The sequence below is a fragment of the Lytechinus pictus genome, chromosome 10, assembly GCF_037042905.1.
Source record: "Lytechinus pictus isolate F3 Inbred chromosome 10, Lp3.0, whole genome shotgun sequence".
In the NCBI taxonomy this organism is placed as follows: domain Eukaryota; kingdom Metazoa; phylum Echinodermata; class Echinoidea; order Temnopleuroida; family Toxopneustidae; genus Lytechinus; species Lytechinus pictus.
The window spans coordinates 9869502-9891094 of record NC_087254.1 but is presented as its reverse complement, the minus strand read 5'-3'; the positions used below and the strand labels follow the sequence as shown (position 1 = coordinate 9891094).

Sequence of the window (21593 nt, the reverse complement as noted above, 5' to 3'; positions counted from 1 at the left end):
TACCAGGGGGCATGGGGGACACGTCCCCCCCCAAAAAAAAAAAATTATTGTTTATTATAATGTTATATTTTATCATAATTATTTTACATAAGAAGCATTTTTTTCATGACTTTATGAAACAGTTTGCTCAGGGCCTATGTCTTCATTGTTCCTGGTACTCGCGTGGACTGTTTAACGAGATGTATAATCATGTTGTACTAAAACCTCCCGTTTTCAAATCAATATACACCAAATATATTTCCTCACATTTCGAGTCATTATTGTTTTATGTAGTGACATTTGCTTCTTTTTCATGACTACTTAAAGTGATTGCCCAATTTTAGGGTCTTAATATAAAACATTTCCTGTCCATGCTTACGTTCGCATTAGTTGATTGGTGGGTGCCAGGTAAAAATGGCAGAGGTAATAATGGCAGAGGTAAAAATGGCAGAGGTGAAAATGGCAGAGGTAAAAATGGCAGAAATAAAAATGGCAGAGGTAATAATGGCAGAGGTAAAAATGGCAGAGGTAAAAATGGCAGAGGTAAAAATGGCAGAGGTAAAAATGGCAGAGGTAAAAATGGCAGAGGTGAAAATGGCAGAGGTAAAAATGTCAGAAGTAAAAATAGCAGAGGTAATAATGGCAGAGGTAAAAATGGCAGAGGTAAAAATGGCAGAGGCAAAAATGGCAGAGGTAAAAATGGCAAAGGTAAAAATGGCAGAGGTAATAATGGCAGAGGTAAAATGGCAGGGGTTATAATGGGAGAGGTAAAAATGACAGCTCTAGGTAAAATATGGTCAGTCTTAAACCCCCATGCAATGAATTGTCAAAATGCCCCCGCATGTAAAATCCTGAAGATTTTTCCACATTTTAATATTGGTACAGATCCATTTAAACAAATGACGATATAACTGTCGAAAAATATTTCCGCTTGAGTGAGCACCACTTACTTTTGAAAAGTTATTGAAAATGGGGTACCGGTTTGTTAAAAAGCCGAGAAAAAAAAGTTTTCAATCCAAAATGAAAGGGGATTTGGTTAAGGGGGAAAATTACACAAAAATTATTTCAACTAAATGAAGTTCTTTTAGGTCAGAAAACGAATTACAACAAAAATAATAACAATTAGATAATAAACAATGTTTTTTTTTATGTTTGAAAAATAACAGATTTGTATCAATTCTCTACATTTTAGCATACCAAGCTAATTACCAAGAGGGTGCTGCTTATGGTGTACAAAATACCCAACAGTACTTCCGCTTCCAAGGGTTATGACCATCAAGGCGTTTATATCATATTGGATGCAGTGGTTAAGGTTCAGGGTCTTCTTTTATGCAAATAATCTGAACCAGACGGTCCCCCTCGATCGACCCCAGATTGGTTTACCATTCAAAACAGGATTATTTTTGATTTTCATAATCAGTTACATATTCAGTGCCAAGCCTGGGAACGCATGCTTATTGTCATTCAAATATTTAAAAAGAATAGTACAGACGACATTACAAATAAGGACATAATATTTAACCACAATCATTCGTGACAATTTTAAGGTCTAAGCTTTCCCCGCTATGTTCTCTATGTTGTTCCCCGCCCCCGTAACCCACTCTGTCTCTCCACCTCTCTTATGTCTACTCTTCCTCCTTTTTGCATCGGTAAACCTGGCAATGACAATGACAATGACAATGATTTTATTTCTTTGACGGCCCCTCCTGGGGGCATAGAAGAAATATAACAACTTACAACAATGGCAATAATAGGCATAAGAAAAAAAATACCAAGGTAACAAAAAAAAATAGATATAAAGAAACCAGCCAGACAAAAAGGAATGTTATGAAATGATGAATGAGAATAGTGCAGTTTCATTTTGCTCCTGATAAATTGAATGAAAAAAAATCTGTCGTTTGATTTCTTTTTAAAAAGCGTTCACGGTACACCTCCAACGAATTCGTAAATAGCATTGTTAGGCCGATGAAGACATAATGATGATGAAATGCCTAACCGTGACATGCACTTCTTATTTAATGTATGTACATGCGGGGGCTTTTTGACAATTCATTGCATGGGGGTTTAAGACTGGCCATATTTTACCTAGAGCTGTCATTTTTACCTATCCCATTATAACCCCTGCCATTTAACCTCTGCCATTATTACCTCTGCCATTTTTACATCTGCCATTTTTACCTCTACCATTTTTACCTCTGCCATTTTTTTTACCTCTGCCATTTTTACCTCTGCCATTATTACCTCTGCCATTTTCACTTCTGCCATTTTTGCCTCTGCCATTTTTACCTCTGCCATTTTTACCTCTGCCATTTTTACCTCTGTCATTTTTACCTCTGCCATTATTACCTCTGCCATTTTTACCTCTGCTATTTTTACATCTGCCATTTTTACCTCTGCCATTTTTACCTCTGCCATTTTTACCTCTGCCATTATTGCCTCTGCCATTTTTACACCGAGCCGATTGGTGAGATGTCTGCTCTTCATGAATTCCTAAAATCAGTTCTTAAAATGTCAATTTTTCTGATCTGAATATCAAAAGTTTTTAGCTCGCGCTCGCATCATTTGGTTAGTGAAATACGTAAGGACTTAGTGAATTCCTACAAACAAGCCTTAGAATGCCCCTCTTCAGGTCTGAATTTCATAAATTTTCAGCTCGCGCTTCGCGCTCGCAGTATTTGATTAGTGAGATGCATATGATAATCATGATTACTATGACAACAAAAAGTGCTTCATATGTTTAGATGTAATTCTAACAAAATCAGCAAAGGATGCCACTATCATTAGATGACTATGCTGAGATATTTATACTCTTAATGGATACCTAAAATAAAGTCCTTAAAATGTCCCTGTTTGGGGTCAATATATACAAAAATTTCAGCTCGCGCTTCGCGCTCGCATTGTTTGTTTAGCGAGACAGGTACGTATCACGATTACAAACAATTTGCTTATAATGTCTCTTTTTGGTCTGAATATCAAAAATTTTCAGCTCGCGCTTCGCGATCGCATTATTTAATCAGTGACATACTTATCCGTTTAATGGCATTGCATGTCCTTAAAATTTCTCTATTAGGTCAGCATACCTGGCAACTGAGCGCGGTCCCTAAGTGACACCAAATTTGTGGTGGTGCCCCCCCCCCCCAATGCCGTGACCCACGGTACGTCACTGTACCTATATATTCTGTAACAAACTACTTGAATTCTCCCCATTTAAAAATTTCGGATCGCGATTTGCGCTCGCATTATTTGCTATAAATGTATCAACCCATGAATGCTGTTCATGATTACAAAAAATATAAAATATCCAGTTTTTCAGGCCTCATGCACTGTCAACAGATTTCACGCACTCATTAGGCTTATTAGATTAATAAATGAAGAGCTCACTTGCAAAAGGGGTTAGGTCCATTTTTCATCAAATTTGATTTTTATGTCTCAATGTATAGATTTTTAGTAGCTCTATGAGATGATACCAAAGAAAAGTTGAAATTCCTATTAAAAAGTGAACTAAAATGGCAAACAAAAGCCACTTTTTTTTTTAAAAAAGGGTTTAGGTCCATTTCAGTTTAGTTGCAAAAGGGGTTAGGTCCAAACAGATTTTTTTTGGAAAAGTATATCATAAAATATATGAAGACAGGTAGATTTCTTTTATACCCAATTTAATGTTCTCATGGAAGGGTATCATGAAAATTCAGTTTCGCATAAAAATATTGCAATCTGGGAGAATTAAAAAAATTATTTTCTTGGAGTGGACCTAACCCCTTTTGCAACAAAACTCTTCTGAAGAACTCATTTGTCAAAATGGGTTAGGTCCATTTTTCATAAATTTTATTGTTTTCTGTCTCTAAACCTCTAAATTTTTAGTCACTCTGATGATACGAAAGAAAATTTGAAATTCAAATGAAAACGTGAGTGAAAGTGGCAAAGAAAAATCACAATTTTAATCAATGAAGAGGAAATTGAAATAGTTCATAAGTTCAAATACTTAGGTACCATTATTGACGATGGATTAAAATGGGGAGATCAATGCAATTCAATTTACAAGAAGGCAATACAACGGATGTATTTCATAAGAAAATTGAAGTCATTCCATGTTGACCGCACCATAATGGTTTTATTCTATAGATCACTTATTGAAAGCATCCTCATATTTGATTGTGTGGTTTGGTTCACAAGCTGTCGCAAAAAAGATCTGAATATACTAAGTAGAATGGTCAGACAAGCAGAAAAAATAACAGGACCCGACCTTAACCTCACTGATGTATGCCGAAACAGAATACTTGAAAAGGCGAAAGAGATACTATACAATAATGATCACCCATTGAATGTAAACTACGAAAGGATGAGATCTGATAATAGACTACGGTCGGCACGTTGTCGAACAAATAGGTTCTTAAACTCATTCGATCGTGCCAAGCTCAATCCGAATGCTGAATGAGGAAGGGATTGTATAAGAATAATGATATGCCCAATAATGTAAATTTACCTTGTCGGGTAGTTGATGTTAATTCTTTAAAACAACAATATTGAAAATAAAAATAATATGTAAATACTGATAACAATAACAATTACAAGTGGACAATGCTGTGAAGATTTATAGTACTGATTTATTACAATTCTAATGCAATTTCAATTCAATATCCGATATCTAACTTTCAGTTCAGATTTCCATTTCAATCTTAATTTTAATATCAATAACAGTATTTTTTTCAAATGCTACCCAGTGGGTAGTATTTGCACGTGTATATCATAATTGACTATATGTGATTGTTCGATTTTCTGTAAATATGTTCATTTTCTATGCTATGTTATGTATGTTCAATACCATGTAAAAATGCAAATTTCCACTTATTTATTTATCTGGACAATAAATACTACCTTATGAACCTTATGAAAAGAGATTGGATTAATTTCAGTTTAGTTGCAAAAGGGGTTAGGTCCACAATGATAATTTTTTTAAAGATATATAGAAAAAAATTGAAGACAGGTAGATTTCTTTTATACCCAATTTTATGTTCACATGATAGGGTAGTACATCATGACAATTTAGTTTCTCATAAGACTATTGCAATAAGTGAGAATAAAAAACATGGTTTTTCTCGGAATGGTCCAAAGTGGACCTAACTCCTTTTGCAACTAAACTCTTCAAATATGAAATACAATTTTTATGAATTCATAACTAAATTGTCCTTTTTCAAAAAAAAATATTGACACGTTCTAGGAAGAGGAATAAAAGATAGGCATCATTTTTATATGACAAAATGTCCTTAGGCCTAAAATGTCTCGATCCTAGTTTAAAAAAATAATAAAATATCAGCTCGCGCTTCGCGCTCGAATCATTTATTAAGTACTTTCCACATCCACTTCACAATTCCCCTATATACACAGTGCTTTAAATATTGCTTAAATTGACCCATTTCATATCGGAATTTCAAATATTATTTCCAGCTCGCGATCCGCGCTCGCATTATTGATTTTCATGATGAAAAATGAAATGTATTCAGAATGCCCAGATTTTGTCTAACTCTAAAACACGTGCATGCATGTTTATCGAGATACGCATCTTGATCTTATTAAAAACGTGCTAGAATTATCCAGTTTTAGATCAGAATATCAAAATTTTCTGCTCGCACTTTGCGCTCGTATTATTAATGTAGGAAGATACCAAAAACTACCCATCATTTTTCATGAGTGACAAAACATGAATCGAGTGTCCCGTTGGGGGTTTGAAATCTAATTTTTTAGGTTGGAATATCAAAAATGTTCAGCTCGCGCTTCGCGTCGCATTATTTAATCGTTGAAATATGTATTGTCTTAATGGCTAACTGCAAAACTTCCTTAACAGGTCCCTTTTCGACCAGGTCAGAACGCACATTAAAAATTTCTGCTCGCGCTTCGCGCTCGTAGTAATTATCTAGTTACATACGCATCTTGTTCAGTTTCACAAACATTGCCCAGAATGTTCAATTTTCAGGTCAAAATACATGAAATTTAATTTTTTTTTCCTCGCATAGGGCTTATGAGATTATTGCACATTAATGTTGTTTATAAAGTAAAGCTAGGAAATGACTGTTAGGACATGGGCGTTTTGTCCCCCCCCCCAAAAAAAAAAAAAAAAAAAATCACGACCAAGAAAAAAAAGAGAGAAAAGGAAAGGGATTATGGTGAAATATAATATTATTTTCCAAATTTTATGTCAAATATATCGCGCTTCGCGTTATCATTATTTATTTAGGCCTTGTGAGATACCTCAATGTGTTTTTAAGAATAAAATTTCGGAATTTCTTTAACTTCTACCCCCCATTTTATTTTTATTGTTTTATCTTGGTGCCCTCTACAAAAGTTCAACAAGCACCCCCCCCCCCCCCCCCCCCCCGTGTAACCCTGCTGAATAAATCACAGCTTCGCTACTGATGAGGAGATTGAGTCGATTGCTTCGAGATTGCATTATTCCCAAGAGGTTATCATTGATATTAATAAGGGCTATTCTAAACAACTAGTAAAGAAACTACAGCTCCCGTTCACACAATATTCTAGTAGGGCCTACTCTGGTGAGAAGTTAAACCAAATTGAGACCCCCCCCCCAAAATCGCTCGCGCTTCGCGCTCCAATTGATATTACATTATATATTCATGGATTTTTTTGTTCAAGAACACATAAAAAAAAGTGGTCTTTAATTGCCTTTTTTTTATGTGATTATGTAATAAGATAATTCAAAATACATTCAAGGCATTTAAGTTAGCCTGGCCGGGAGGGAGGGGGCGCCATTTTTCGAAAAGTACACATGGGCGCCAAAAATCAGGTCAAATTTGGGCCCCCCTCCCCACAAAATTTTGGATCCGCGCCTGTGTATATATATTTTTTTTTTTTAATATATATATATATTTTTATATATATATATATATATATATAATAAACACAAGTTCACAAGGTTGCATATATATATATATATATATATATATATATATGCAATTCAATGAAATGGACATGACATTTCACCAAATTTCGAAGCCTCTCACTTAAAAACTTAAGAGTATTCAAAAATTTCTTTCAGACTTTGTCCTCAAGACATTGTCTTAACATTCAGTTACACAAAAGGTATTTTTTTTAATACATTAAATACTTGAGAAGATAAGCATAATCCTTATGACATTTCCATAAAATATGTCTGTTATAATCACAACAAATGCATTCTCCACAACTATTCAATAAAATCTGTAAAATTCCTTGTAAACTGGATGTCAATTGTGTGTGATACACTCAGCAGGAAGTTTTTGTTTTGTAATACTGTAAATTTGAGAGAGCAAGCTTCAAATGAGAATGGATGAAAATCCATTAAGTAGAATAGCTCATAAACTAAGGTGTACATATCAATCATATCTTATTTTGTATACTAGCAAAACTCTGCCATAACTTGTGTGTGTGATATTATTTCTCTGTGATTTCATCAAATTTACTCACCTTTGAGTTTAACAAAGTCAAATATTTTTGTGCTTGCTTGTTTCATTTGTTCACTATTTCAAACAAATCATTTACAACCATAGCAATAAAACAACTTATATCCAAATAACCCCCCCCCCCCCCCCCGGGTGGAAAACTCAACATGCAAAGTTCTGAAATGTCTGCACAGTGATTGAAGCAGTCACCACTCATTGTCTGTCTTACCTCATCTTTTGAAACTGCTTTTTGAAGAAATGCAACAATTCCTGTCTCCTTCTGGAACAGTTCTGACCGACAAAATGCTAGGAAGGTTAGCGAGAAAAAAAAATATTCATTTGTTTTAAGTCTCAAGATTTAGAAAAAAAAATAAATGCCATGAAATACAATTCATGATATTTATCGGCCGATGCAAGTATTTTTTTTTTATAAGTTGGCACTGCTCATGATATTGTCGCCCTCTATACGTGTCTTTGCAGCTAGGCTACGAAACAAAGACGGCAAGAACGTGACAATAACAGACTGTACTTATATTACCTCTACTTATATTTTTGATTATTTCTGTTTAATTTGATTAACAAAATATGTCTCTTTAGTGCCAAAAGCTTACATAATGTATTTTAGCCCATTAACATAAGTTTGGGCTCAAAACCTTAAAGAAAACGAGAATATTGGAGCAACATTATTGTTGCCCAATACATCGGTATGTGTAGAGGCTAGAGCAATGGCATGTTGTCCCAGGCTCCGTGGAGAGTAAGCCTACGTCAGTAAATGACTTTTACTCTCCAGGAGCCTCCAGGCTAGCCGGAGCGAAGCTACATTTGTCATAACCCAGGACTCGTCCATGTAATATTAGGCAGACATGGGTACTCTCCAAAATGGGGTAGAATGTGGTTGCAATAGCACTCCAAATAAAAGGGGGGAAAATAAATTATGCACTTATCTCAATCATATGGATGAAGATCTATCGTGACACAGAATCACGACATCGAGGCACAAACTGGACCCTCAAAAAAAGGAAATGTCAGAACTCTATGCCGCGTTCGTTCTCGGTATTGATCGGCCATTATGTTTTCAATTTTGAAAGGAGAATGAACGAGACAGTACTTTTCCTTTTTTTGAGGGTCCAGTTTTTGCCTCGATGTCAGGATTCTGTGTCACGATAGACCTATGTAATCGAGGTAAGTGCATAATTTATTTTTTCCCCTTTTATTTGGGGTGCTATTAATTGTGACCCCATTCTACCCCATTTTGGAGAGTACCCTCTGCCTAATAAATAATACACGGACAAGTCCTTGGCTAGTCTGACCCGCTTTGCGGGCCGGAGCTCCCTGGGTACATTTGTCTTTAAGTTTAGACTTTAGTACTTTTTAATTTTAGGGCCAACATTTTCACTTTTATTTAGGTAGCCCATAATTTAAAGTCATCATTTTTTTTTAAATTCTGTGAAGAGGGAGATCGCCGAATTCCATACATCCCCCCCCCCCCCCCCCCTCCCACTCCTCGCCATCAAACGCAGCGCGCAGCGGAGCCCCGTGGCCATGGTCCATAGATGGACGAGGCGCGGCGGACCTAGGCCTCGGGCTCGGCCTACGTCGTTCCAGCTAGCTCGGCCTCGTTTACTCACCCAGCTCATTTTCGCGGGTCTGATTGAGACACAAGTGAGCGATATCAACCACTAAATCCTGGGCAGTTTCAGGACCATGTGCCGTGTTTCCTGAATCAATAACTTCGTGAAGTTCAGCTAAATGGCGCTGCAATTCCGCAGCCGCCATCCTCACATTTAAAGTTCACCGCGTGAACGCACCCGAATCGCGGATTGAGTCCGAGCTAGCTAGCGAGAAGCGAGTCAGTGGCCCCCGTAACTCTCGGGGCGCTGCTGGAGCGCACCGGCCTTCGCGGCGGCTTGTAAGTTGACAAGTCCAAGCAAGTCAGCTATGGGGCGCCATGTGACAATGTATTGATGTGGGAAAAAGGTCAAAATGTCTAAGTGTCAAAATAAATGAGTGAATGAATGAATAAATAAATAGATAAATAAATACATACATAAATAAATAAATGAATAAGTAAACAATAGATAGATAGATAGATAGATAGATAGATAGATAGATAGATAGATAGATATAATATAGATAGATAGAGATAGATAGATATATAGAGATAGATAGATAGAGATAGCCTATAGATAGATAGATACCCTATGACTTCTCAGGCCAATCAGATGGTTGTGATGCAATCAAATTCAATTCAATTTTAGTTATTAGTCTACAATATAAACACGGGTGATTCAATGGGCGGTCGTCGTGACAACTGCCCATGAGCTTGCGACCCCCCCCCCCCCCCCCACCACCCAAAAAAAAAAACAAGAGGGAAAGGGAGATCGGCCGGGGAAATTAAAGATAATGACAATTAAGCCATGTGTGGGGTGGGGAAAAGAAACTGCATGGGAAAGATGTATATGTTGCTCTTCGGGTTATCATTAATTGTCTAATTAAAGGGATGGTCCAGGCTGGAAATATTTATATTTCAATAAATAGAGTAAAATTCACAGAGCAAAATGCTGAAAATTTGATCAAAATCGGATAAAATAACAAAGTTATTGAATTTTAAAGATTTGCATTATTCCGGTTAAACATTTCTAGGCATGTCTTCATGAATATTCATTAAGTGGGATGATGATGTCATATCCCCACTTGTTCTCATATGTATTTCATTATATGAAATTAGGTTTATTCAAAAAATTTCTACCAAGAACTTAAACAATTGTATTGACAGCTGATTAAGTGCATTAGTTATTTATTGTCGCAACATATGATCATAATGGAGACACATCATTTACACATGTATGAAAATAATAATGAAACAATTATGATTTCATGTAAAAACATAAGAAAAGGGAAAGTGGATATATGACATCATCAGCCCACCTAATGAATATTCATGACAATGTGCATATAACTGTTTTCACAACTTGAAATATTGATAAACTTTAAAATTCAACGGTTATTTGTTATCCGATTTTGATGAAATTTTCAGCATTTTGCTGTGTGAATTTTACTCTATTTATTTAGATATAAATATTTTCAGCCCGGACCATCCCTTTAATGATAGGCCAACCAAAAATTTCGAGGATCAAGGGGAAAGAAGAAAGAAAGAGATGGAAAGGATTTTTTTTTATTATGTCAAAATCTATCACATATTTTGATAATTTTGTTTTAGCAATTTTGCCCAATATGCCATGGTAAAGCCTACACCCTTCAAAATATTGCATGAGTGCATATTTCACAAAACAGAATAATGAAAGTATATTAAGCGTGAACAGAAAACATGATATTTCAAACATATATCTTGAACGCACATATTTGATCAAACACGCAATGCGAGCATGAACAAGTGCCAGCTGATATATATTTTTTATATAGGGCCTATCCAAGGACCTAAGATATTTTCCAATAAAAAAAAATGACCCCCTCTCCTTCACCTCTTCCTCATCTTAATTATCTTGTTCGTTAGGCTAACTTTTCTCCTCTTTTTATTTCCCTTGCAATTTTTGGCACCGCTGCAAAATCATCTGCCTGTCAATTTATCTCTATCTGTCTGCCTCCCTCTCTATCGGTCAGCCTATTTCTTCACTCTCTCCTCCATCCTCTAATATGTCACTGTATTTTGTTAATTTTTTGTTTGTTTCGTGTGTGTGTGTGTGTGTGTGTCTTTGATAATGCATGTCGTCCCGTACTTCTGTCACCTTATTTCAACTTTTTGCTATCATTTTTTTTTCTTTAAAATATTTTTCCTCTTAATCACATTTTGCTTTCCCCATTTTATAATTTGTATATTTGTACATTTGTACAATCGAATGAATTTCCACATTTAGTTAACTGTTATTACTTTGTATTTTCTCAATTGCTTAATATAAATTATTTTCTCAACTCGCTATAGGGGATCCACGCTCTACAAGCAATGCTTTTTAGTGGATCCCCTCATTTCCATACACGCTTAATACTATTTTATACAAGTTTTTGTTATATAATTATGCTAAGGTAAAATTGATCTTGTACTCGTACTTTGATTTGTATCTGTATTTGATTTATATTTGTCATGGAAATGAAATAAACTTTTTGAATCTTGAATCTTGAAAAATAGAGAAACGTGGCTTCTCCAGCCACCCCATCCAACTATATGCTCATATTGTAACAAAAAAAAATGAATGAAAGAAAGAATGATATTGCCATCGCTCGATCCGTAAAAGTGACTACCCCCAAAATGATTGAATCAGACAAGAAAAAATATGATGTCATAAATCTTACCCATATCTCCTGCCGCCTTTCCCCTAGGCGTCACGTCGGCACCATAAAAGTAAATAGAGACTTTTGTGAACTATATATTCTCCGCGGGGATGCCCCTGCATGATTTTTTTTTTTTTTTTTTTTGGGGGGGTGGAAATATAGGACTACCGGCCGCCAAGACCCAAGTAAATTTTGGATAAAGAGATCCCGGCCGCTCTCCGTTAAAAATATACAATTTGCACATGCCACAACTTATTGCTAAATAAAAACAAAGGGAATGGAATGCTAAATGAGGGGGTGTGGTTTCTCACGAATTTGAAGTCAGGTGACTTCATGTCATGTGACTCGTACTCGCAATCGAGCTACAGCTGCGCTGACGGACGTGCCCTTGATTTGTATCAAGGCCTTGATCCCCTCAGGCTCAGCTCAGTTGCATCTCACTTCTCAGATCAACCTGGTCAGACTCAAGCCAAGATGGCTTCTAACATTCGACAACATGTATTTCTGTTTTTCTGCATAATAGCCACCTCCTTTGGGCAAAAATGTGGAAGAGTAGACGATAATCATCGCTTCGATTGTTATCCAGAGCTCGGTGCTTCGCAGCAGAAATGCGAAGCGCGCGGTTGTTGCTGGGCTCCCGGGGAGTCCTGGCGGAACAACGCTGGAGTCAAACTCGATGTGCCGTACTGCTATTACCCCCTTGATTATCCAGGTTACATCAACGGGCCACAAACGCAGACCAACTATGGGTTGACAGCTAATCTGAAAAGAACCACTCAGAGTTATTATCCAAATGATATCATGAATTTAAAGATGGATGTGTATTTTGAAACAGACACCAGACTCCGTGTGAAGGTAAAATTTAGTTTATTAAGTACCGGTATTACTTCAAAAAGTTCAGTCTCAAAACTTTCAGTGATCACCAGGCGTGATTTGAATAAAGCCTCAGTTTTCTCTTTTTTTGTGTGATTATTATCTTCATTTCCCTTTTTCTTTTCTCCCTTTTTAGTTTACATTTTTAAAAATCAATTTTGAACCAGCATTACCACTCTGTTCATCTTTTCTCATATTTATCTTTCCTCTCTGACTATTCATTTTATATTTCCCTTTCCCATCTTTTCTTTCTTTTTTCATTTCTGTTATATTTTTCCTTTTAATTCTTTTTTATTTTCCTTTAAAAAAGTGTGTTGTAAAAGATTCCTTTATCTATTTTTGTTTTGTTTGTATATTTTAAAAGCAAATCATTTAAGATGAGTTTTTATAATATGTAATATTGCTCTTTCCTGAACCAGAGTGTTCAAAATCTGTCAATTGATGTTAGCATATTTTTGTGAGCTTTGTTGCAAAGTGTACCCTTTTGAAAAAAAAACTGTCAACACCATTTATCAAAATTTGGAAGATATTTCAAGGATGAGAACTAAACTCTCTTAGTCTTATCAGCTAGATGCCGCAAAAATACAAATATTCATTCATGTGTAAGTGATCACTGGCTGCTTTAGTCAGTGTCCAAAATTGAAAGAAGAAGGCAAAGTGAAAGTGAAATGAATCGTCATTATAATATCTTAAATTACTAGACAAGTCAAGTCAGTTTAATGCGATTTATAATTAATTTACATAAAAAACTCCTTTATTCAGTTTAATCTTTAACAATAATTAGGCCTATATTGATTATCTTTGTTTTGTGTGAAATGTATTCAATTGTATTGCATGATTTTGATTTATTTTCTCTTTGAGTAATGTTATTGAATATTTGTAATCTTTAATCTATGTTTACATATGTATATATTGCAAATTATTGCTACCAGCAATCTCTATACCCAAGAACAATCCCCCAATGGAATAAACCCCCGCATACTGTAAGGGAGGCTACACCAATCCCCAAATTAAAAAACTCCTTGAAAGAATCCAAATAAATTAAGTTACACATCTGCCTTCTTGCATTGTTGCTAAAAATGTACTGGATAGCCACCCCAGGCGTTTGTATATATCAAACCATCCAGATCCAGATTATCAATTCCCAATTTCTATACTATAAAAATTCAAGTCAAGCATTTTGCATTCCTGAATTGGTCTTGAAAGTAAAAAGTCATTGATGTTTAGGCAGCAGGGGAGGATCCAGGATTTTCTAAAAGGGGAGGGGCACATATTTTGGAGGAAAAAATTTACAATAAAAAAAAAAAAAAAAAAAAAGGACTGGATATTTTGTGCCCAAAATATTTGACAAGCAAAAAAAATAAAATAAAAAAAAAGGTCTTTACTTTCAAAAGAGGGGGCACACCTCTGTTTTAATGGCATTTTTACATTACAAATTTTAATTTTGCTTCTCAAAAGGGGGGGGGGCACGAGCTGGCTGTGCCCCCCTGGTTCTGCCAGTGAGCTTAACTCTTGAGAGTCGGACTTAATTGATCAGGTTTTAACTAGATAGTAGTAACTACAGCAATGATGTTACAAAATGCTTTATATTAGTATTATTTTGGCTTGCACTAAGTGGTTATTTTGAAGAAAAAAAAGTTTTGGGGACATATATGATCACTTCATTTATAGTCATTATTTTATTGGCAGAATGTGTTCAAAGTATCAATACCATTCACCTTCTCACAGCTTTATGGTTAGGAATTTAATGTTTGTCCCTGGGTTCAGTAACCAAGTTTATACTAGAGTATATTATTTCCCTTTATATTGATTTTGAATTAGTATTTACTTGACATACTTGTAATATTGTCTTTGACTTAATTCTACTTAATGGAGTAATTTCTTGACCCTTATGGTTATGGGTATTAAATCAGTAATTGCTCATATACTTTTTTGCTTGTATATTTTCTTTGACTTCCTTTTACTTTATAGCGTAATTTTTCAACCCCTACTGTATATTGGTGTTACATAAGTATTATTTTCTTTGACTTCCCTTTTCCTAGATCTATGACCCCAACCAATCAAGATATGAAGTCCCGATTGAAACCCCACCATTCACCTTCCTGCCATCTAATCCCATGTACAAAGTCCAGCTATCTAGTGGACAAACAGGATTTAATGTCATCAGGAAGGCAAATCAAGAAGTCATGTAAGTTTTTTTTTTACTGGCTATTATTATCATTCCTGTTTTTTGTTGAATCTGTTTGATTTTAAGGCATCTAATAAACTTTTGCAAGGTGTGGGGCTTTCACGTGCAATTCAGAGATCTTTGATTGAACTAATAATCTGAAAAGACTCAAAAGGTGATTGTGTGTGGAACTTTTGTATGGCTTTAATGGATATTTTATAATGTTGCAAATTAAATCTAAAGCCACATTATTATTATTATTATCATTATTATTATTTCATTATTATTATCATTAATATTATATCATTATTATCATTTTTATTATTATCATTATTGTTATTATTATTATTATTATTATCATTATTATTATCATTATTATTATTATTATTATTATTATTATTATCATTATTACTATTATTATTCCTCTAAACAGGATCAAATCCGTATTTTTTTCTTGAATAACTTTGCTCTAACAAAAAGCACCAAGTAATTTCAAGTGCAACTAGGAACTTTACACTACTAATGTCCGAGAGTCTTTCTTATCAATCTGGTTGTACCCAAGATAGCTGCCTTCTGAATGTCGTACATCCGAAGGTGAGGAGAGATCTTGGTTATGCAGGCTTCCATTCCCTTCTTCACCATTCCTGAGTGACCAATGATGACTGGTGTGACCTCTGCTTTCAACGTTCCACATCCTCTCGATCTCAATCCTTAGGTCTTGATACTTGAGCCGTTTGTCTCTTTCCTTTACAGCAATGTTGATATCGTGGGGAACAGAGACCTCAATGATATTTACTACGTTGTTGTCTCTGACGATGATGTCCGGCTTGTTGCAGTTGATGGTTCATTATTACTATTATTGTTATCATTATTATTATCATTACTATTATTGTTATTATTATTATCATCATTATTATTAATATTATTAATTATTATCATTATTACTATTATTGTAATTATCATTATTATTATCATTATCATTGTAATTATTATTTATTATTATCATTATCATTATTATTTTTATTATTATTATTTCATTATTATTATTATTGTTGTTGTTATTATCATTACTATTATTATTACTGTTCTTGCTGTAGTTTGCTGTGGTCACTACTGTTTCATCGTAGCAATAAAATAAATCATGTTTTTCAGAGAAATCTTGAAATGTATGCTCAAAATTCCCTTCAGATATCTTTGTGGTGATAACTGATAAAGGTCTGCCAACGTAGATTATACTATGTTATTACACGTGACCACTGATACCAAGAAGCTCTGGCTTCTACCAAGATGTTCCAGAGCAGTGGTGATGTTGTTGCAGCTAACCTAATAAATGTCTGTAAATACCGGTAGTGTTATAGAGAACTGACTACTGGTCTGTTATTTTCCTCCAACCAACCTTCTAACCAATCTTGGCTTGATATTCACAAAAGTTATAATGTCTTTGCCTGTTTTTTTATATAGATTTAACACCACCATCGGCCCAGGCTTCATCTACTGTGACCAATTCATCCAAATATCATCATCTCTCTCCTCTTCCTTTGTCTACGGATTGGGTGAGCATCGGAGCAGTCTAGCTCTCCCAACTGACTGGCAAAGCTTTGCATTCTGGGCCAGAGACCAACCTCCCTCCGTAAGTCATGTATTAAAAACAAATCACTTCCAGTACCAAAAAAAGAAGGTATCATTTGTTACTTTCTGTTTTAATTCTTCCAGTACAGGGGCCTGTTCAAAAGCAAAGTAACCGCAAGTCCGTGATATGGAGTTTTTATCGAGTGTAATCAAGTTGCAATCTATTTTTGGAGTTGTATTTAATTGTAACTCTTTTTGCAATGAGCTTTTGATGTTATATATCAGACGATGACTTTGTAAACTTCCATTACCCTTCGCAAAATAGATTTATCCTTTCAACTTTGATATATATATATATATATATATATATATATACATGTATTTATATTTATATATATATAAATATAAATACATGTGTATATATATATATCAAAGTTGAAAGGATAGATCTTTTTTTTTTTTAATATGGTATTGTTTATTTGAAACTTTTTGGAAGAAAAGTGCAGATTCAGTTTTTTAATTTAGGATTGGAGGGTAGCACTCTAACAACAAATGACATTAACAAAGTCAAAAGGGAATTAAAGGAATAATGTTTTGAAAATTTAACTATGATATTTTGTTGATAATGCCACCAGTGATCTAGGCATGTTGATTTCTTAAACGATCACATTGTCCACAGCCAAGATCTTTGAAGAAAGGGGTGATCTGAGCCCCCCCCCCCCCCTCCTCTGGGCCAAAAAGAGCCAAAAGCCTAGTCAACAGCGCAAATGTGTTTCATGGTGTTCAATCTGATTATTCAAAATATGAAGAACATGATGAAAAAAATTAAATATTCTGTAGATGATTGTGATTTAAAATAGAAATTACATGTTTTTTCTATGAAAATAATATTGGAATGCTAATTGTCAACTTGTTTGTTGATGGATGAACTTTGAGTTCAATACAAACAAATTAAAATCAGGTCACAGATGAATGCAGCTTTGTTCTCTTATCACATCCCATGTTGATTTCTTAATCTTGGTATTTGCTCCATTGTCCAAAATGATGTGATTCAATAATTTGCATTGGTCATTACCAGGAGATAAAATATTTAATGATTCTCAAGGTCAGTGAATTCGGGGGATTTATTTCAAGACCATGCCCTTCTTCATCCATAAATCTATTGCGAGGAATAAATTAGGTCACAGATGAATGCAGCTTTGTTCTCTTATCACATCCCATCTTAATTTCTAATCTTTGTATTTGCTCCGTCGTCCAAATTGATGTGATTCAATAATTTGCTTTGGTCATTACCAAGAGATGAAATATGAAATTATTCTCAAGTTCATTGTACATTTGTATTAATTCGGAGGATTTATTTCAAGACCTTGCCCTTTTTCATACTTAATTGCAAGGAATAATTGGATCAGAAGGAATCAACATAAATACTAAAAATAGCGAGAATAAAGATATTTTTAGATTTGGGCAACCTTTAAAATTTCAAGAATGCCATTAATGCTGATCAAGTGACCGCTTGATAACTGATATTCAAGTGATCAACATTATAAAGATGTTTGTGGTTTCAAAATAATCACAATTTTCCACTGCAAAGTATTTTTGAATATTGTCGAGATGATGTATGAATATTTAATATCTTATTGTACATCTGACCGATTTCGAAGAAATTTTGTGTTAAAAAATGATTAAAAGATAATCACCAGTTTTCATTATTTTTTTTAATTATGTGTTTTATTAGTATTCAATCACATACAATATTTACAATTAATTGAAAGTTATTTGAAACTTTTCAAAAATAATAAACATCGCAAAAACAAAGGAATAGAGTTAAATACCAGTTGTGGTAATGAACTAAAAATGAGTTTGAACAGAATCCAATGAAACTACCACCCAAGTGTTAAATGAGCAAAATAAGCACAGAATTCCATCAAATGTCAGGTATTTTTCCAAGCAATATATATATGAAAATATTGAGATAATTAACCTTGATTTAAAAGAATTTCTCATGAAATGATGGTTTGCTGCAACCACTGTCTTTTACCTTTAATTCTTTTGTTTAGGTGGGCTTGAACTTCAACAATATAGCATTATGATTTTGTCCCCATACCCCTTAAATAACCAAGAAACAAAAAATCTCAAAACATGTAAATCCTACCATTTAAAAAAAATCCCAACCTGTAAAGCAAGTCTAACTGATGGCATTACAGATATATGCTGGAAAAAATTAATTATGGAAAACTGTATCACTATAAAACCTGATGGTAATGAAATACCAAGATTTGTACCATTGTGCAGAGCTAAAGAAATTAGAAATATAAAGTATTATATGTTATTTGAATAGTTTTGTTTTTAATTTTTCTTAATTAGCCTGATGTCAACCTGTATGGAGTGCATCCGTTTTATATCAACTTGGAATCGAATGGAGATGCCCATGGGGTTTTTCTTCTTAATAGCAATGCTATGGGTAAGTCGTTCTTAAAGGGGTGTTCCAAGAAATCGTTTGCAATCGATTGCAAATTTCAGTTGCAATTTTGCATGCGATAGATCAGGGCCCCGTCTTACAAAGAGTTACGATTGATCCAATCAATCATAACTCTATGGAAATCCATCAGTGTCATAATTTGTTCTACAGGAAATTTGCAAAATGTCCTTTGTAAACAAAGGCAAACACACCAAAATATCAAGAAAACAATTAATTCATAAATAACATCATGTCTAGATACATTTTGAACTATCATGCATTTTAGATGTTGACCTTGCTGGCTTTCCATAGTTGAGATTGATCAGATCAATCGCAACTCCTTGTAAGACGGGGCCCAGTGTTAACTAAAGCAAATCAATCTTGTACTTGTTGATATGAGAAGCAGACCAGCAGTCAATTGAAAATTTATAATTAATTTCAAAACTTATGATTAATTATGTGACCTCAAATTTGTTGCAACCGATTGCTTGTTTCTTGCAACTTCCCATCAGATATGGTGGGGGGGATATGAGGGCTATAATTATAGTAATAATAATAATAATGATAATAATAATAATAATAATAATAATAATAATAATAATAAAAATAATTAAAAAAATAATGATAATAATAATAATAATGATAATAATAATAATACTAATACTAATGATAATAATAATGATAATAATGATAATAATAATAATGATAATGATAATGATAATGATAATAGTTATGATTATAATGATGATAATAATCATAGTAATAATATAGGATTTGTGTAGTGCACATATCCACCTTGCTAGGTGCTCAAGGCGCTCCTATATTACCACTGCTAAGCTAGTCTACCTAGTCCGGTGCGCACAGGTTTTTGAGGAACTACTTCCTGCCGGTACCCATTTACCTCACCTGGGTTGAGTGCAGCACAATGTGGGCAATCTTCTTGCTGAAGGAAAACACAAAAGCTTGGAATCCAACCCATGTCCTTCAGATTGAGAGACAAGAGTCTTAACCACTAGACCACAATGCCCCCACACATGGATATGAATATTTGTATACCCCTTTTTTAAATTTCCTGAATTCATGAAGGATCCTTTTAAATGAAATGTACGAAGGTGAAGAAAGATGAGTGAAATACACAATTAACTTGTTTAGTAAAATTTTCAGGAAACGTTGTACTGATGAACAAGAAGCATTATTTCCCTCAGCTAGATGTTGACTCACAATGTGCTACACTCAACCCAGGTGAGGTAAATGGGTACAGGCAGGAAGTAATGAATTCCTCAAAAAGCGTTGAGCATTGTGGTAGCCTCCATGTAGCTCATAACACATTAATATACAAGCGTCTCAAGCACGATACTTGTACAATATAAAGGTCTTATATTTTTGTTATTTTTCACAGGTATCCCTTCATTTTGACATGAATACATGTAGCTAAATGTTCAGTTAATTTTTCTCTTCTGAGAAATTTTCAGGTAAATTTGGACCAACAAATGAGAAAAGGGTGCTGTAAGTAGGGAAACATGTGTGATGTACACATGTATAATGATGCTTCATGACGCAAATACCCCTTCCATTTTCACATTTTCTTCCGACCATCTTCAAAACCAGATGCCATCCTTCAGCCGGCTCCGGCCATCACATACAGGACCATCGGCGGAATCCTGGACTTCTACTTCTTCCTCGGACCTGACCCCATCGACGTGGTCCGGCAATACCAGGAGGTCATCGGGATGCCCTTCATGCCCCCTATGTGGGCCCTGGGGTTCCATCTCTGTCGCTGGGGCTACGGATCCGCCAATGGCACCATGGCCGTTGTGGAGCGAATGCGGCAGGCAAAGATACCCCAGGTATGACCAACACTATGCAAGGGACTTTATTATTCTCTTCTTTAATGAATTATTCTGTATGTCTTGAGTTCATAAGAATAATAATTGTGAAAAAATTTTGCGCAACTTGTGTATGATGGCGGCATTGTCAAAAGTGAAATCTTAACAAATGTTCAGTATTTGAAATGCCATCATAACTTTGAAAGTACGCGGAAAACTTGGGAATAAGGATAATCAAGTATCCCGATCACCTTGCAAGTGTTTCAGGTCACAATGTCGAAGGTCGAAAGTTCAATGAACTCTGACCATCTGTGTAATTTTTGAAGTGTAATTTTTGAAGTGTGATCGTAACCTAGAAATTGATCTATTTCATGAAACTTTGACATTATAACAACAATCAAATACTGCTGATCATCATGCATGAGTTTCAGGTCACATGGTCAAGATCAAAGCGAAAGGTCATTTAGTGTCAATGAACTTTGACCATGTTATACCAACATAAAAAAAAACTTAAGGAAGCTTCTAATTTTCAATTTCTAAGATAGTATTGAAAGTGTAAGGCTCTATCGCATTATTTTGGACAGCAAATGTATCAAGTTGTTTTCAAAGCCAACACTGCTGCTATATCGAATTTTGTAATGCAGGCAAGACTGCTAGAGACATTCCACTTACTGTATAGATATACTGTACTCAACTACAAATTATAATACAATCAGTAAACATGCTGATTCCTACAGTAAATCTCACTCACACATAACTATACATGTAAACCTTTGTAATAAAATTGGGATATTTTCTGTCACAAAGTTATAAATCATAATCTTCTTGAATTCAAAGTAGATAGCATTTCCTGCAATTCTGTGGTATAATGCTTCCTGCTATTGTTTGACTTTGTACTTTCAGTTGATATATTCTCAACTTTTAGAAGTAGAAAGAATGCTTTCTTGTAATGAAATAATGGAGATAGATCCAGGGGGCTATGTTGGACATCTCTAGAGAAATGA

The 21593-nt window shown here is 34.7% G+C and overlaps 2 protein-coding genes across 3 annotated transcripts in view; one reads left to right on the top strand and one right to left on the bottom strand.

The window, feature by feature from the left end:
- LOC129270124 (DNA-dependent protein kinase catalytic subunit-like) overlaps window positions 1-258 on the bottom strand; it is a 30590-nt gene extending 30332 nt beyond the window's left edge. The window contains exon 1 of the mRNA XM_064105984.1: window positions 247-258. Coding sequence (XP_063962054.1) covers window positions 247-258 — 12 coding nt within the window. The remainder of the gene's footprint in view (window positions 1-246) is intronic.
- An 11756-nt stretch (window positions 259-12014) lies between these two features.
- Window positions 12015-21593, top strand: part of LOC129269080 (lysosomal alpha-glucosidase-like) — a 29276-nt gene continuing 19697 nt past the window's right edge. For both annotated transcript variants that reach the window (XM_064105305.1, XM_064105304.1), the window contains exons 1-5: window positions 12015-12551; window positions 14612-14757; window positions 16198-16366; window positions 18670-18766; window positions 20372-20610. In XM_064105305.1, the coding sequence (XP_063961375.1) occupies window positions 12030-12551; window positions 14612-14757; window positions 16198-16366; window positions 18670-18766; window positions 20372-20610 (1173 nt within the window). In that variant the 5' untranslated portion in view covers window positions 12015-12029. The remainder of the gene's footprint in view (window positions 12552-14611; window positions 14758-16197; window positions 16367-18669; window positions 18767-20371; window positions 20611-21593) is intronic.